Source organism: Pristiophorus japonicus, chromosome 8 (assembly GCF_044704955.1).
Source record: "Pristiophorus japonicus isolate sPriJap1 chromosome 8, sPriJap1.hap1, whole genome shotgun sequence".
In the NCBI taxonomy this organism is placed as follows: domain Eukaryota; kingdom Metazoa; phylum Chordata; class Chondrichthyes; family Pristiophoridae; genus Pristiophorus; species Pristiophorus japonicus.
Window position 1 is genome coordinate 98,641,841 of NC_091984.1, and position 18,361 is coordinate 98,660,201.

General features: G+C 42.9%; 1 protein-coding gene across 1 annotated transcript in view; it reads right to left on the bottom strand.

Moving 5' to 3' along the window:
• The window catches only part of hmcn1 (hemicentin 1), a 744,329-nt gene that overhangs the window by 380,418 nt on the left and 345,550 nt on the right, over nt 1-18,361 (bottom strand). The window contains exons 19-20 of the mRNA XM_070887155.1: nt 16,360-16,504; nt 3,836-3,948 (exon numbers count right to left, since the gene is read on the bottom strand). Coding sequence (XP_070743256.1) covers nt 3,836-3,948; nt 16,360-16,504 — 258 coding nt within the window. The remainder of the gene's footprint in view (nt 1-3,835; nt 3,949-16,359; nt 16,505-18,361) is intronic.

The window sequence follows — 18,361 nt, forward strand, 5'->3', positions numbered from 1 at the left end:
GAAATTGGCCCCTTTGTGCCTCCCATTATTGCCTCCGGCAGGCGATAACGGAGCGCTAATCACTTACCAGCCGGGCGTGGCAGGATGAACGACTCCCGCTAACTTTGGCAGGGGCTTGCGGCAGCAGTAGGATGTTATGGTCCGATCTCCTTCGCCCGGAGATCGTTATTGCGATGCGCATCGCCCCAGGAGTGTCCCGGACCCAAACTTTGGTTCTGCCCCCTGCAGCATCGCCGGGAGAAAACATCGTCAGCTGCAGAAGGTGTTGATCGGGAGGCCGGGTGCTTCGGGGGCGAAAGTTAAAAGGGAGGTGGCCGAGGTAAGTACAAATTTTAAAACATGGTGCTGTTTAATTTTTTTGTTTCCTCTTCGGCCGCGACCGATCAGCCCGGCACTCTGTTGAAGCGCATGGGGCTGATTGGGCCGGATCGCCGCTGCTTGCTGGTCCCAATGCAGAGCCTGCAGCATTGGCCCTTCCCTTTAAAGGACGCGGCAGCACTGCACAGCCCATTGTGCAGTGCTGCACAAGTACTGCCCCACCTGCATCCTGTTGCGCTCCAGGAAGGAAGTGGAGCATTTGATTTAGTGCTCCAATTCCTTCCTGGAGTGCAAACATCTGGGGACCGAAATTCAGGGTCTGAAAGAGACCCGTTAGTGCCCGTTTGCGGTAGCAATTCCGAAAAATAGAATGGCCGCCGCTTTGGAGTCAGGTCGGGGATTTTTTGGCCTAGATCCCATACCGCCCAAGTGGTATCGCTGCCAGTAAAATGAATAAAACAACAATAAAAATACCCAGCGATTTTCACCTCACTTAGTGGATCCCCCGCCACGTGGTGCCGCCGACAGGTTTCTCTGTCGGTGCACTTCTGCAGAGTGACTGCGGGCCCGGCAGCACGGTGGCCCTTAAAGGGGACGCCCACTGCCTTGGCCGTAGTTCAAGAATTTTTGTCGGCCGACTTGCTGATCGGCCGGAAAAATACCGGCCCCAGGTTCAGCCGGGTCGACAGCGGGCAGCCTGGCACCCCCCTCTTGGTTGCCAGGCCGCTGGCCCGGTTGAAACCCTCCCTGGTGGCCCAGTGGCCAAAGTTAAAAAAATAACCAGAATTTTTCCCATTTAACGAAGGGGAGAGAGCATGGTGACGCACATGTGCTGTGATGTCACCACACTGATTGACAGTGACGGGCGGTCCTTCCGACACATTTTCAGTCAGTCAGCCTGGCTTTGAGTCTAAGACCCGCCCCCATTATGATCCATTTCTTGCAGGACTTTGAAAAAAATTAAAAGTCCTAAAAATGGATCGACTCACCGGACCAAGAGTTCCAGCAGTAAGTACCAACTAAAAACTCATAGGTGTGCCAGCTTTTTAGTGCACCTGAATTTCTGCCCCCAAATCTTTTCAAAGTTGAAAATCAATAGTGCATGGCACTAAATGTTTCAACTTTTAAAAGTTAGTGCCCCAGATGGGACGCTCCCAAATTTCTCCCCCCATATCTTAAACATGTAAATTATTGTATTTAAATTGATTCTGTTGAAATACTCTTCTGTATAAATAGTGTTCATATTATTCTGATATAAAGACCTCATTCTTTTTTACACAGTTAGATATAACTATCATGCAAGAGGGTGAGGGAGACTGGATCGCAGGATTTCCTCACAGCTTCTGTGCAACATGGTACAATTCCCATGAGGATATACATTTTAATTTGTCTTCACTCTACCTTATTGAAAACAAAATTCAACTGACAAATAAGTTCAGTCCCTAAACCCATGATTTTCTCCATCAAGAATTAACTGCTCTGCTGCTAAAGCAACACAAACCCTGGTCTTTGAACTTGTAGCGCTCGGAGTCCCAAATCAGCCTGAATGCAGAGAGATGACTTATTAGTTGATCTTGCATTCTTCATGTTGATATGGAGATAATTGAAAATGGTGCACCTTTAATTATGTAAATCTCAACAAATTATTATGTGTAATTTATAATTAAAGCACAAGACATTATGATGGGTTGTCATTAACATGCTATTTGCAGAGCAGTTGATCCAATAACTTCCGAGTAATGCCATTCCTTTGTACCTTGTTGACAATGCAAACTATTAACACCACATGATAGTGTTATTAAATATTAGACATTAAACTGAACATACATGAGTCAGTGAAACGGACAACTTTTCTTCATTCTTCAAATCCCAATGGCCAATAGTTTTGGCACATTCAGGTGTTTGTTATAATGAAGCTAGACTGTATTTATTGTTAACTTGTCACTTGCTCTGAAAATCCCAAGTAGTCTAATATTGTGAACAACAGAAGTGGCACTGCAGCTACAATACTGAAGACCAGCAATCATTTTCCATTGCGTATATTTACTCTGGTTGCCAATGAGTGGAAAGGTTGGGGTAAAATATGATAATACATTACCATCAACTTAAAAAATGACAACAAATGCAATTAGAAATTATATTACGGCCCTGGGAATCTTCATTTCAATTTTTTAAAAACCAATTATCTTCATTTTTGAAAATAATGACTTCTGCTGGGGTTTGGTTCCACAGGTCCTGGCAACTTCCAATATCTTGCCCAGTACATATTTGTGCTCTTTAAATACAAAGGAATGGCTTACAGAGTATTTATAGTACGGTATTTTAATTTACACTGTTTTTCACTGATTATCAGCTAGCATTTATTGTATCTTGCTGCTCTTTGCCTAAGTTCTTCTTAATGGATCCAGAGTCATCTTTTAGATAGAAATACGATGAGTTTTTTTCTTATTTGCTATCAATTATTGTTCTTCTACCTATATTTTTGTGCCCATATTCACGGCACCGTTTTGTAATCACACCAGTCAAATACAAAGGAGCTTCCAATTCACTACAGCTGAGCTATCAAATCAAAATCGCCAAGGTGAAGAATTTGTAGAAATTTATTGATACGTGATTCATGTTCTGTGAAGAACATAGTCACTCCATTAACGTTACCTTTTAGGTAGGAGTGTCAATCAATAATTTCACTGAGTATCTATAGATACAACATTTAAGGCACTATTTGATGATTACATTTCAGAGAAAAGCTACATTGATATACACACACACTATGTTAGATGGTTCAGCTTACATGTTGCTGATGTTTGTCAAAATGTGATTTAGATTCATCAATGTTGAGAGTGAATTCTGCTGTATACTTTCAGAGCCTTTTACAGCACCACGGGGAAATTTGCCACACTAATATATTTCCCAGACCTCTTGCTGAAGCTTTCTGTCCAATAGTTTGTGTTTCATTTAAACACCTTGGGAATATTTCAATAAGAACATTGTCACATGTAGAGGAGAAATGGGAATGAATAATCCTGAAAATATGAATTTACCAAATACACTAATAGGAATCTACTGTACTTCTACATGATGAAACGATGACACATTTTGTGGCAATGATGATATTTTAGCTTAAATATAGTACAGATAGTAGGGAATGAATAATTATATCACTTGCACAGCAACAGAGAATGACTAATTATGGTATCATTGGCATACCAATCAGTTATGTAGCTGAACATACAACCAGAGTAATAGAATGCCATTATCCTTCTCCAAATCCCAGCTGATAGCACTTCGAGACAGTTTATTTAGGTCAAATGCGTTAAAATGGTTAACATAAGAAATAGGAGCAGGAGTAGGCCATTCGGCCCCTCAAGCCTGCTCCGTCATTCAATAAGATCATGGCTGATCTTCTACCTCAACTCCACTTTCCTGCACTATTCCCATATCCCTTGATTCCCTTAATCTCCTGGAATTTCTGGAAGCAGGGTTATCTGCCAGCTTGCTTACATAATAGGATGTGTACCTTAGACCAGACTATGGAAGGCTTGGGAACACCATGTGCTTTGCAAGGTAGCTTTACTGGGACTCCCTCAATGGTACTGAATACTTGAGGACCATGCTGGATGGTGGGGAGAACTGAAAGAGAGAAAATGTATCGTTAATGATTGGATATGCAATTTTTTACAGAATTGAGTTAGTTATATTTGCTATTCATAGGTAAGAATAAGCTGCTTTTTAAAAATGTTACGTTAATAATAAAGTAACCATTAAACAATAATTATGCTGGCATTTTGAACATCAGAACACACAATACAAATAATGAAGCTAGGTTATTAAACTTTCTCACACACATTATTCCATGTAGAATTACTCAAGTACTGAAGACTTACCAACAACAACAACTGGCATTTATACAGCACCTTTAACATTGTAAAATTACCCAAGGCGCTTCACAGGGGTGTTATCAAAATTTGAAACCGAGCCACATAAGGAGATATTAGGACGGGTTGATCAAAGAAGTAGGTTTTAAGGAACTTCATAAAGATGGAGAACAAGGTAAAGGGGCTTAGGGAGGGAATTCCAGAGCTTAAGGCCTCAGCAGCTGAAGGCACGGCCACCAATGGTGGAACGATTAAATTTGGGGATACGCAAGAGGCCAAAAGTGGAGGAACACAGAGATCTTAGAGGGTTGCAAGGCTGGAGAAGATTAGAGAGATAGGGAGGGGTAAGGCCATGGAGGGATTTGAAAACAACGATGAGAAGTTTAAAATTGAGGTGTTGCCTGATTGGGAGCCAATGCAGGTCAGCGAACATAGGGATAATCGGCGAATGGACTTGGCAGCAGAGTTTTGGATGTGTTCAATTTATAGAGTGTGAAAGATGGGAAGCCGGCTAGGAGAGCATTGAAATAGTACAGTCTAGAGCTAACAAATGCATGGATGAGTGTTTCAACAGCAGATGAGCTGAAGGAAGAAGGATGTTTGTCAATTGTACACAGTGCAATTTTCTCTTGAATTGTTAATAGGGAACCGAGTATGTCACCAAGGAGCCCTACCAACATTGAAGTCAATGGGAATCAGAGGTAAACTCTCCAGTGGCTGGAGTCATACCTAGCACAAAGGAAGATGGCTGTGGTTGTTGGAGGCTCCAGGATATCACTGCAGAGGTTTCTTGGGGCAGCATCCTAGGCCTTAATATTTTAACTTCATCAATTTCCATCCTTCCATCATAAGGTCAGAATTAGAGCTGTTTGCTGATGATTGCACAGTGTTCAGCTCCATTCGCAATTCCTCAGATAATGAAGCAGTCCATGGCCACATGCAGCAAGACCTGGACAACATCCAGGCTTGGGCTGATGAGTGGCAAATAACACAAGTGCCAGATAATGACCATCTCCAACGAGAGCAAAAACACCTCCTCTTGACATTCAATAGCATTACCACAGCTGAGTCCTCACCATCAACATCCTGGGGTTCACCATTGACCTGAAACTTACCGGGACCAGCCACATAAATGTCGTGGTTACTAGAGCAGGTCAGAGTCTGAGTATTCTGCAGTGAGTGGTTCAACACCTGACTCCCCAAAGCCTCTCCACCACCTACAAGGCATATCATGAGTGTGATGGAATACTCTTCACTTGCCCGGATAGGTGCAGCTCCAACAACATTCAAGAAGCTCGACTCTATCCAGGACAAATTGATCAACATCCCATCCATTGGCTTAAACACTCTCTCCACCATCAGTGTACCATGGCAGCAGATATTGTAGTATCTACAAGATGCTTTGCAACAAATCACCTAGGCTTCTTCAACAGCACCCCCCAAATCCACAACCTCCATCAACTAGAAGAGCAAGGGCAGCAGGTACATGAGAACACCTTCACTCCCAAGTTCCCATCCCATGACTTTGGCATGTATTGCCATTCCTTCATTTTCACTGGGTCAAAATCTTGGAACTACCCAGCCAGCGGCATTGTGGAAGCACTTTCACCACAAGGACTGCAGCGGTTCAAGAAGGCCCATCACCACCTTCTCAAGGGGATGGGAAATAAATGCCAGCCTTGCCAGTGATGAGCACATCCTGAGAATAAGTTTTAAAAAAATGTCCCAAAGCTCTTTATAGCCAATAAAATATCTTTTGAAGTCAAATCACTGGAGGGAATTTCTGCAGCCAATTTGTCCAATGCAAGTTCCCACAAACAGCAATGAGATAAATGACTAGATAATTTGATTTGCTAGTGTTGGTTCGGGGATAAATGTTGGCCAGGAAGTGGTTATCAGTTTCCATACAACATCTCCAGTGAACTTCAGGTACCACAGGGTTACAGCAGTGGATATGTCGATAAATAAGCTGCAAACCTTGGCTCAGCAGTAGCATCCTCACCTCTGAATCACCATATCAGTAATTTAAGCCCACTCAAGACACTTGAGCTTATAATCTAGAGAGAGTGCTACACTATTGCAGATGCCATCGTTCAGATGTAACGTTAAGCCAAGGGCCCATTTGCCCTTTCAGATGGACACAAAAGATCCCACAGCACTGTTCGAAAAACAGCAAGGGAGTTCTCGTGAAGTCAGGCCAACACCACCAAAACAAATCTGGTAATTTATTGTCTTTTTGTTTTTGTGCAAATTGGCTGCCACGTTTCCCTACATTACAACAATGAGTACTCTTCACTGGCTGTGAAGTGCTTTGGGACATCTTAAGGTTGTAAAAAATACCAACGACATTGAGAGGACAAATATGGAGATCCTACAGTCAGACTTTCAGGAGCTAAGGAGGAAGTTAAAAGGTAGGACCTCAAAGGTAGTAATCTCTGGATTGCTCCCAGTACCATGCACCAGTGAGAGAAGAAATAAGAAGGTAGGGAGGATTAATGCGTGGCTTGAGGCATGGTGCATGAGAGAGGGCTTCAGATTCCTGGGGCATTGGGACCAGTTCATGGGGCAGGAGGCACCTATTCAAAGGGATGGGTTGCATCTCAACGGGACTGGGACCAATGTTCTCATGGGGAGGTTCACTAGTGTGGTTGGGAAAGGTTTAAACTAAATTGGCAGGTGTGTGGGGGGGCACCAGCATATAGAAGTAGAAAAGAGGAATAGGGTGCATAAAGGAGTGAGAGTGTTGGATAGTATTAGAGAAAGAAGTAGTACCATGTTAGGTAGGAGCAGACTAAGAAGGACTATGAGGAATACAAAGACAGGGTTAGAATGCATGTTTGTAAACGCACAAAGTGTGGTGAATGAGGTTAGTGAGCTACAAGCACAATTAGCTATGTGGGAATATGATGTAGTGGAAATAATGGAAACATGGCTTAAAAATGGTGAGGAATGGGTGCTTAATATTCATGGATACAAGTTGTTCAGAAAAGATAGGGAAGGAAAAAAGGGAGGTGGGATGGCAGTATTGATTAGGGAAAACATTTTAATTTTGGAAAGAGAGGATGTCCTCGAGGGAGCAAGGACAGAATCCATTTGGTTAGAGTTGAGAAGAAAAAAGGCCATGATCATGTTATTGGGGGTATTCTATAGGCCTCAAAATAGTGAGAGAGAGAGATAGAGGAATAAATCTGCAGGGAAATCACAGAGAAGTACAAGAACTCTAGAGTGGTGATATTAGAGGACTTTAACATTATCCCAATCAATATTTGGGTAATTAGAGTAAAGGGAAAGGACGGGGGAAGAATTTCTGAAATGTGTTCAGGAGAACTTCCTTGACCCAGTATGTTCTTGGCCCAACTAGGAAGAAGGCATTGCTAGATCTGGTGCTGGGGAATGAGGTGGGCCATTTGGACCAAATGGGAGAACACTTGGGTAAGAGTGATTCGTATCATAAGGTTTAGATCAGTAATGGAGCAGAACAAGGAACAATCTAAAGTGGAACTTCTAAATTGGAGGAGGGCTAACTTCAATGGGATGAGAGGGGTAAAATGGAACCAAAGATTGACAGGAAAAACTGTAATGGAACAATGGGTGATCTTTAAGGAGGAGATGTTTCAGGTACAGGCTAGGTACATTCCAACAAGAGAAAGGTAGGGGAGCCAAAGCTAGGGCTCCTTGAATGACAAGGGAGATAGGGAATATGATGAAACAAGAGGGTGTATGATGCATGTCGGGTGAATTCTTCAAGTGAGAACCAGGCCAAATAGAGAGGGGAAGTGAAGAGGAAATTAAGACTGGCAAAGAGAGAATATGAGAATAAAATGGCGGTTAACATAAAATGGAACCCAAAAATCTTCTACCAGCATGTAAATAGTAAGTAGGTAGTAAGAGGCGGGGTGGGGACTATTAGGGACAAAGAAGGTGATATACGCTTGGAGGCGCAGGGCAAGGCTAGAATACTTAATGAATACTTTATATTGGTGTTAACTAAGGAAGAGGAAGCTGACAAAATATTAGAAGAAGCAGAAATGGTAGAAGTAAGGGATGGGGTGAAAATTGAGAGGCAGGATGTATTGAAAAGGCTGACTATGCTTAGAGTGGATAAGTCACCGGGTCCGGATGGCTTGCATCCCAGGTTGCTCAGGAAAGTGGAGGTGGAGATAGTGGAAGGGTTTGCCATAATCTTCCAATCTTCCCGAGGTGTGGGGAAGATGCCAGAGAATTGGAAAGTGGCAAATCTGACACCCTTGTTCAAGAAAGGATGTAAAGACATTCCTAGTAAACACAGGCCTATCAGTTTAACATCAGTGGTGGGCAAGCTTTTAGAAACAATAATCAGGGAAAAAATAAACAGGTACTTGGAGGGATTTAAGTTAACTAAGGAGAGCCAGCACAGATTTGTAAAAGGCAGAACGTGTTTGACTAATCTAATTGAATTTTTTGATGAAGTAACAGAGAGAGTTGATGAGGGGAATGCAGTGGATGTTGTCTGTATGGATTTTAGGAAGGCATTTGACAAAGTGCCACATAAAAGGCTCATGGAATAGGAGGGTCAGTGTCAACTTGGATAAGAAATTGGCTTAAGGACAAAAAACAGCGAGTCATGGTGAATGGTTGTTTTTCATACTTGAGCATGGTGGACAGTGGTGTTCTCCATGGGTCACTTTTTTTTTGATTGATATATATATATATATTTAAAATGACTTGGATATTGGAATACAGAGTAAAATTCCAAAATTTGCTGATGATACCAAACCTGGAGGTGTGGCAAGCAGTGAAGATGATACCAATTGACTGTAACAATACATAGATAGGCTGGCAGAATGGGCAGACAAGTAGCAGATGGAATTTAATAGAGAGAAGTGTGAGATGATGCATTTGGCAGAAGGGATAGGGAGAGGCAATGTAGACTTAAAGGTACAGTTGTAAAGAGTGTGCAGGGACAGAGGGATCTGGGGGTTCATGTTCATGGATCTTTGAAGGTGGCAGGACATATTGGGGCTGAAATTGACCCTTTCTATAAGGCCTCTGGCCGCCTGAAAGCAGCCCCCACGGGTCTGTGCGTACTGGCTGCCGAGTCGCCGCTGAGTGGCCACCATTTTGGATATTGCCCTCCTTTAGTTTTGGAGCAGTGTAGGGAATCATCCCGCCCGTTTTCCCGCCATGTTGTGCACGCGCCAACCCCTTTCCGAAATTGCCCCTTTTGGAAATTGCCCCGCAGGAGCAGTGCCGCCGCCGGTCAGTGCGCCCGACAGCTTTTTCGGTCGGTACACTTTCTGTGGCTTGGTGGCACGGCCGTTCTTAAAGGGGAGGTGACACTGCTGGCGATTCCATTTTATTTTTTACTGTCGGCTGACTGCCAGGTCGGGCCGACAATCATGCCCACAGGTTTGGCCGGGCCGCCAACAGCCCGTTATGAGGCGCTAGCATGATGACTTGGCACGTCGGCCACTCCGATCTGCCCCGCTAGTGGCGGCTACTCCGACCCAACCACACTTCCGCCCCCTGTCCCCACACCAACACCGCTCCAACGGGAAACTAAAGCCAAAGAGCTTAATTTCTCCGGATTGTCCACCCCATGCACTGGGGCTGATGTAACACTTGAAAAGCAGTAGCTGTGACCGGTTTCGGGCAGAGGGCAATTTCGGCCCCATTGAGAGAGTAGCTAGCAAAGCATATGGGATCCTGCGCTTCATAAATAGAAGTATTGAGGACAAAAGCAGGGAAGTTATGCTGAATCTTTATAAAGCTCTGGATAGGCCACAACTGGAGTATTGTGTCCAGTTCTGGTCATCACATTTAGGAAGGTCCTTGAGAGGGTGCAGAGGATGAGGGATTTTAGCTACAAGATTCGGTTGGAGAAGCTGGGGTTCTCCTTGGAGCAAAGGAGGTTGAGGGGTGATTTGATAGAGGTGTCCACGATTATGACAGGTTTAGATAAGGTAGACAAAAAAAAGCTGCTCCCATTAGCTCAAGGTACAAGGACTATGGGATACAGATTTAAGGTTTTGGGCAAGAGATGTGAGGAAGAACTTTTTTATGCAGCGAGTGGCAATGACCTGGAACTTGCTGCCTACGAGGATGGTGGAAGCAAAGATGATCAATGACTTCAAAAGGAAATTGGATAGGCATTTGAGGGAAATTAGCTTGCAGGGCTACTGAGATAGAACGGAGGAATGGTACTGACCGGATTGCTCTACAGAGAGATGGCATGGACTCGATGGGCCGAATGGCCTCCTTCTGTGCCGTAATACTCATTGGAGTTCAGAAGAATGAGAGGTGATCTTATTGAAACTTATAAGATAATGAGGGAGCTCGACAAGGTGAATGCAGAGAGGATATTTCCACTCATAGCGGAAACTAAAACTAGGGGACATAGTCTTAGAATAAGGGGCCGCCCATTTAAAACTGAGATGAGGAGAAATTTCTTCTCTCAGAGGGTTGTAAATCTATGGAATTCTCTGACCCAGAGAGCTGTGGAGGCTGGATCATTGAATATATTTAAGGCGGAAATAGACAGATTTTTGTGCGATAAGGAAATAAAGAGTTATGGGGAGCGGGCAGGGAAGTGGAGCTGAGCCCATGATCAGATCAGCCATGATCTTATTAAATTACGGAGCAGGCTCAAGGGGCCAAATGGCCTACTCCTGCTCCTATTTCTTATGTTCTTATGTAATGACTCTATGACTCTATAAGTGTAAATTAATTCTTTCTTAAATATCAGATACCACCTGGTTAGAAATTATGGTTTGGTAGATAGAGTGTGGGAGTTTGAGCTAGCCGCCACACAAATTGTCAGGAATGGAAATCTATAGGCATAATGATAATGTAAAAGAGAAAGATCAACTTTCTCTTTGATGCTAATTAAATTTTCAATGACAAGAGGCCTTATGAAGGATCCTGGATTTGGGAGTAATATCAACAAAATTTATTATCCTTGAGGAAAATTACACTTGTAAAGAATTACAAAGTTCCATCTGTGTTATGTCAATGCAATAAAGGCACAAATATGTTTTTATACAAGGACAAAGTCAGCATACTAAATGGTTATACCCAGACAAAAGGAGTATAATGCTATAAATGGCCACACAATATCATTGCATCAGAAATTAAGTTTGTCTTTGCTTTAATAATGTAGATTATTCCTGGCTGTTCTGGGACAGAATCAGTCTGAAACTACCTAGCAAAATGGGATAAACCACTGCCCTACACTATATAATGAACTGTAATTAACTGGTTTAACTAGCCTAATTATGTATTACTATCTTTCTACATATGTATTTGATGAAGGAGACATTTTCTAATCTACTACAGTTATTCACTGTGGAACATTCAAAAATTCCTTGTGGATTTTAAAGGAACTGCTGGATCTCCTCTGGTTGTTCGTAAGGAGGATACATGAGCTTAGAAATTGGATTGGGCCTTAATCAATCCTGATGCTGTTTATGCTGCACACATTTAATGAGGCCGGCCGCTGAACCACGGTGAATTGGTCCGCTGGCCGCATTAGTATAATACCGACGGATGTCATTCGTGCTCCCAGAGGCAGCTCGCTTGTTACGATCACTCGGCTCAGATGCTGGCTAAAGGCCTCCAGAGAGTCCAGGGAAAGGGACGCAATCGGTAGAGTGGGCGAGCGGTGGCTGGCAGTGGCCGGGCCTTCGGTTCTAATGTGGAGCCGGGAGAAGACCACAGTAAGGTAAGTAAAAACCTTAAAACTTACCTTTTGGGTGGAAGCCTCCAGTGGTTTGGCTGTTAAGTGCCTGAAAAAACTGACTACAGTCCAATTTTGCAAAAGGGCCTCAAACAGGCTTTAGGCCCCCTATTTGCATATGCAATGGGGCTAAATGCTTGTTTCAGGCACTCGCCCTTGATGCCTACAGAGCACCCCTAACCAGTATGGTGGACGGTGCACTTGCAGCGTGAACTGAGCAGGTGCATGGTGGCTGCCATATTGGATCCTTAGGTACTTGCTTTATGGGCAAAATGCAATCCAATTTCTCGGCCACTATTTTATAACAACAGGAGCATTTTACCATGTATTATTCAGTTGTTGAAGTGTTTATGCTGGTCTCAACCTATATATAAACATAACTTGAGCTCAACAGAATGTAATGATTGGAAAGTCCTTATAAGTTTCCAAATACATGTTAGACACACATATAGCATGAAGTCACTGCCTTTCTTCATAGTTTCGACATTTTGAAGTGTGACGGTCGAAGTATGACAGAGCCAATATAAATTGGAACATAACAAATGCTGCCCTCAATTAAAGTTTTGGCCCACTGTATTACATTTTGGGTTGGTTAAAAGTTTCCCAATTTAAAAAATGTATTTGTCATTTTGCCGATAAAATGTTCTACTTCTGGTATTATCTATGCTTCTTTAAAATCTGACTTTGATCCAAAAAATGGAACTTTGGAATGAAGGATGAAATAATCAGTGAAACGTTTGGATGCGGACTGGAAATATCCGTCATTGGTAATGGTGTCAGTAGCATTTTGGAACCAGTGCAAGTGTGGGGCTGAGAGAAATTTCCCAGGCAAAGTCTCCAGTTGCACATGTAACTGAGGGAAGAGGGAAGTCCCTTAGTGTTAGTAACATGATAATGCACAATGGGAAGAGCTTGGCCTCTACTCTCTATCAGCAGATTTCACATTCTGATCCTTCAAAGCTTGATTTGAGTCACCAAAGTTTCAATATGTCTGGCCAATTCTTTGTAAGAGGATCTTGTATGTGCTAGGGAACTAAACAGTTTGTTTTAGCAGGGCAGATCTCATGTGGAAAGAAACCACATTGAGAAGTACATTGAGTATTGATGAAGTTATCTAAAAAAAAATGTTTTTTCTGAAATAACATTTTTAAAATGTGAAGGACCTTTTTTTTTTAATGTGAAGCAGTAAATTTTAATTCTTGATATATCTACATAAAGCGAGTTTAGTAGGTTTTTATGGAGAAGCTGACACAAAGGCTTAGCTTTCCCTCAGAAAGGAGCTGACACTTAACACTCTGTTCTACAAGTGCATGTTTTCAATCTGGGAAAGTCATTAAGTCAAAAGAACTCAATATGCACTTACACTAAAACTGTTAATATATAAAAAGGAAAGTTATTATTTTTGTCTGTCAAAAATGCACCACAGCTTTCATTGGACAAGTGCTTATCCATGTATTCACTGTAATTATCATTAACAAACTCAATTAACAGAACCCTTAATCTGAATCTAGAAACAGATTTTAAAGTTTCTGTTTTGATTAAAAAGCTTGATGCAGAGATCCATCACTGTGGTAAGTCTCTGATGAATTTGTCCTCAATAACCTTCATTAAATATATTCCTGTAGTTTGCTGTGAGTAATTACCTTGAACTGTAGAGAGGATAAAGTCGAAACAGAGTAATTAAAGCTCATTTTGTGCAGAGTTTAATTGCTTATGGCTTTGAAAAGCATTAAGCATAATTCATCAATTCAAGAATTAAAAAAAATAAGGTGACCAAATATACAACTACAAAAAAACAAGAAGGAAATCCTGTTTTTTTTGTATTTTTATATTGCATATTCCCTTATTTTGTACATTAGGAATTTATGTTCCTGAAGAAAGAATAGCAGATGAAAAGAAAATTTCCAAAAGTAATTTCAGTGATTTGTGGAACTTCCAGCTCGATTGTGCAATCGCAGAGATGGGTTAACATTAGGAAAACTCATTTTAAATGTGAACACAAGAACTTACAATGGGAAAAGTTGACATTAAAAAGTGTTGGTGAAAAGTTAGGAGCTGTCCAGGTTCACGACATTAAAAGCTAGTGCACAGGTACTGAAATTAATCAAAAAGACTAATGGAATGTTGGCCTTTATCTCAAGAGGGTTAGAATACAACAGTGAGGAAGTGATGTTTCAGTTGTACAGAGCCTTAGTTGGACCCCATCTGGAGTATTGCATTCAGTTTTGAGCACCAAACCTCAGGAAGGATATATTGTCCTTGGAGGGGACACAGCGCAGATTCACCAGAATGATATCAGAGCTTAAAGGGTTAAATTATGAGGGCAGGTTGCATAAACTTGGTTTATATTCCCTTAAGTTTAGAAGGTTGAGGGGTGATCGAATCAAGGTATTTAAAATGATAAAGGGATTTGATATGGAGAAACTATTTCCTCTGGTGGGGGAATGCAGAACAAGGGGGCGTAATCTCATCATTGGAGCTAAGCAATTTAGGAATGAATTCAACAAGCACTTTTTCAATACAAAGGGTAGTGTAAGTCTAGAACTTGCTTCCTGAAAAGGCTGTGGATGCTGGGTCAATTGAAAACTGAGATAATAGATTTTTGTTAGGTAAAGGCATCAAGGGATATGGAGCTAAGGCAGGTAATTGGATCATCCTTGATCTAACGGAATGGCAGAACAGGACTGTGGGACTGAGCGGCTGACTCCTTTTCCTATGTTTCTGTGTACAAATGAGACACAGCAAGAAGTAAAGGAAGTGCTTTCAACATTAAAATTTTAATACATTATTGATATATAATTAGCGAAAGGAAAGTTATAAAGGATAAAGCAGGCATTGAAACAGCACGAGGGAATGTAGCCAAGAAACAAGAAACTGTAACAAGAAATAATTTTCTTTTGTTACCCGTGGCGACACATCTGGTAAAGTTAATACATTGCACAGCAAGTATTTACAAAGAATGTAAATAATGTAGCGTCACTTTCTTTAACAGTTAAATAACAACTGTGTGATGTAGCACAATGTCAATCAGTAGTTTCGAAGCATACGAATAGACAGGAAATGATTGGCCAGTCTATCAAGCCTGTCCCAAACAGCCATGGCACAACAAAGCATTGTGACTCCCAACGTTCCCTCCCACAGTAGTCACGTAATCTCCTGAGACTTTATTCCGTATCTAACCCCATGCTGTACCTGCCCTGGGAGTGTTTGATCGGACAGTGTGGAGGGAGCTTTACTCTGTATCTAACCCCATGCTGTACCTGCCCTGAGAGTGTTTGGTGGGACAGTGTGGAGGGAGCTTTACTCTGTATCTAACCCCGTGCTGTACCTGCTCTGGGAGTGTTTGGTGGGACAGTGTGGAGGGAGCTTTACTCTGTATCTAACCCCGTGCTGTACCTGCTCTGGGAGTGTTTGGTGGGACAGTGTAGAGGGAGCTTTACTCCGTATCTAACCCAGTGCTACACCTGCCCTGGGAGTGTTTGGTGGGACAGTGTAGAGGGAGCTTTACTATGTATCTAACCCCTGCTGTACCTGCCCTGGGGTGGTGGGACAGTGTGGAGAGAGCTTTACTCTGTATCTAACCCCGTACTGTACCTGCTCTGGGAGTGTTTGATCGGACAGTGCAGAGGGAGCTTTAATCTGTATCTAACTACATGCTGTAACTGCATTGGGAATGTTTGATTGGACAGTGTAGAGGGAGCTTTACTCTGTATCTAACCCGTGCTGTACCTGCCCTGCTCCTTGTAGATTGGGGCCGCCCTGTTGAATGCCGGCTCCACACTGCTCCTCCTTTAAGGCCCCGGCTTGCTGCTGATGGTCCTCACAGGTCGAGGCCATCATGCTGAACCTGCGGGGACCATCAACGGCGGGTCAGGGCCTTGAAGGAGCAGCAGCGTGGAGCATACCACTTCAAGGTACAGCGCATGCTGGTGCAGGAGAGCGATGGCTGTAATGAAGGTGACTGGATTGGACATCACCAAAATCTAGGTCGCTGATTGGAGCGCGGACAGGTACATCAGGAGCAGCGAGGTCGGGGCAAGGGAGCGAAGAGAGATCGTGGAACGATGTGATCGGAGCGCAGGAGAGGCGTAAGTTCGGGGCCCAGAAGAGACGAGGGCCCAGGGGCAGCATGGGCCAGCCCACACTGCGATATGTGTTCGTACTAGGTCCATGCAGCAGAGCTAGTCTCCAGTTGTCTTAGTTAATCCTTGCCACTGGACCAAGACCTAGTTCTGTCAAGCCTGTGTGGTGGCTGGTGTGCAACGGCCACCACACATAAAAAAAATTCACGCAGACATCTTCCACCCTTCAACATATAGTTCAGGACCTGGAATATTAGGTCCTTCATTGAAACACCTGTGAATTCATCTCTTTTTGGCGTGGAAGCAAATCATCCATGATACGAGGGACCGCCTATGATGATGATGAGACAGGCAGTTGTCAAGCACTCACCATATATATGCACAGTAGTCGTTCTGTTCTTTTTTCCAGCCACATTACTGGCCACACATGTGTATTTCCCACCGTCGCGTAGGCGAATCCTTTCAATATGAAGACTTCCATCTTTGCGTATTGTCACATACCCATCTGAAGTCACCTAAAGAAGGGGGGGAAAACCTTTCAGTAATGATTCTTAACCAGCTCATTCACTCAAAGGTTGATAAGTTTAATGGTAAGACATCAGACTTCCAAGTCAGTGGAAGGAAGTAGGTACACGAGTATAAGTACTACCAGAAAATGATGTTAATTCACAGAAAGTAGATAAGCGTCTGAATGAGAGAGAGGTTACAATTTCGGAATAACTTTTCAGCGGAAGAGTTTTCGTTTTTTTTTCCCTTTTTGTTTTCAACTATGAATTTGCCAAACTTCATTTCCATACACATATTCTCTTTCAGATTTCCAATCTTTTCCATTTATTTTTCTTTTCTTTTGAAAGTTTAAATCCTGCCTTCAATCATATTTACCCTCCCCTTCCAAGCAACTTTTAAGGGAGAGGGGGTGAACATTGCATCGTCTGTCATGTATTTTACTATATTTATACACAAAGGAATGATGTAATTACTGATTACACCAGGAGCCACGAAATAAGCAATTTTATTTTTCCATTAAATCTATATTTTTTAATAGAATGCCAATTCTATAAAATTGAACTTTTTTCCCCACTTCATTCACTTTGTGTCAGCAACAAGCACTCTCTAGTGAAGCTTTGCACAAACTGATGCAGCATAAAATCCTCTAACCCAGAAATGTACTTCCATCTCCATTTTCGGAACAGCATCTAATGCTCCATCAGTATGAGCTAGACAGTTCCCCATATCATAAACTTTTATGACCTGTGTGTGCTGATGTGTGCCAAATAGTGGCCATTTTTGAGTTGTGTTCAATCCCACTAAGAACTGGTTTGATACTATCCAAACCAGCTTTCCACAGTACCCTAGAGGAAGAGGGGAAGCTTTCATCTTGTCGGTGTGCTTAGACTTAAATCCACGTCTCTAAGGTGAAAGGACAAGATAGTAACCCATCGTGCTGCTTAATGCCTCTACCAATTGATTTAGAAATAGAGGCCAATTTTCCATTGCCTAATGCTCCATGTGTGTCTGGTTCTGGGGCATTGACAGAAGAAATTGGAGTGGAGACCCACTTAGCCAGGTCTCCACCCCCTCTGCGCTTAATGTGTATTTCTAGAGTCATCCCTAGAGTGGGCAGGGAATTCCTGCCTTAAACAGGTGGAACCATATAAATTTTCCTGGGTTACTAGTGGGCAGACATCTAAGAAGAGGATCGCCAATAAAAGGTTGTTGCCAGCATGTCACATGTCCAGAAACGCAAGAGTCCTGTTTTTGTGGACCAGCAAGAAGTGTAAGCCATGTGCCTGCTGCTAGAAAGGCCAGAGACTGGCGGGTATTTGCACTGGTATAGGGCTGCAACTGTGCACAACTTCAATTCCCCAATCCAGTGTTCTTGCCCAGGTAAAGACTTGCCCAATCTGAACCCAGAATTTCAGCCAGGTTTAGGTATGTTCAAGTCCAGTGTGTTTCAAAAGTGCACTGTCTAATTTAGCTGTGGTGAGGCAGGACGGGGGGGAAGGGTCGGAAAGGGAGCGAAATCGGTCTATAGTGTTTCCTGCAATGATTAACTATTGTGCTGGGCATGTTGCTGCTCTGCAGTGGCATTTTTGGAGGGATGTTCCAGGAACTGAGCCTGCCTCATAGCTCCTTCGTACAGGGACACATACCCTTTAATTATTCTCATTAGTTCCATGGCAGAGTGCTCTGTCTGGGAGGTAGAACATCTGGCAAGAACAGCCCCCCTGTTGAGGTGCATACTTCCTGTCCACTGAACCCTGACCAGCATAGACAGCAGCGATGGAGCCATCATAAGCCAGACCCTCACAGTTTTGCGGTTGAAGGAAGAAGTGTAGTGGAATAAAACAGCAGCAGGAAAGAGATATTAT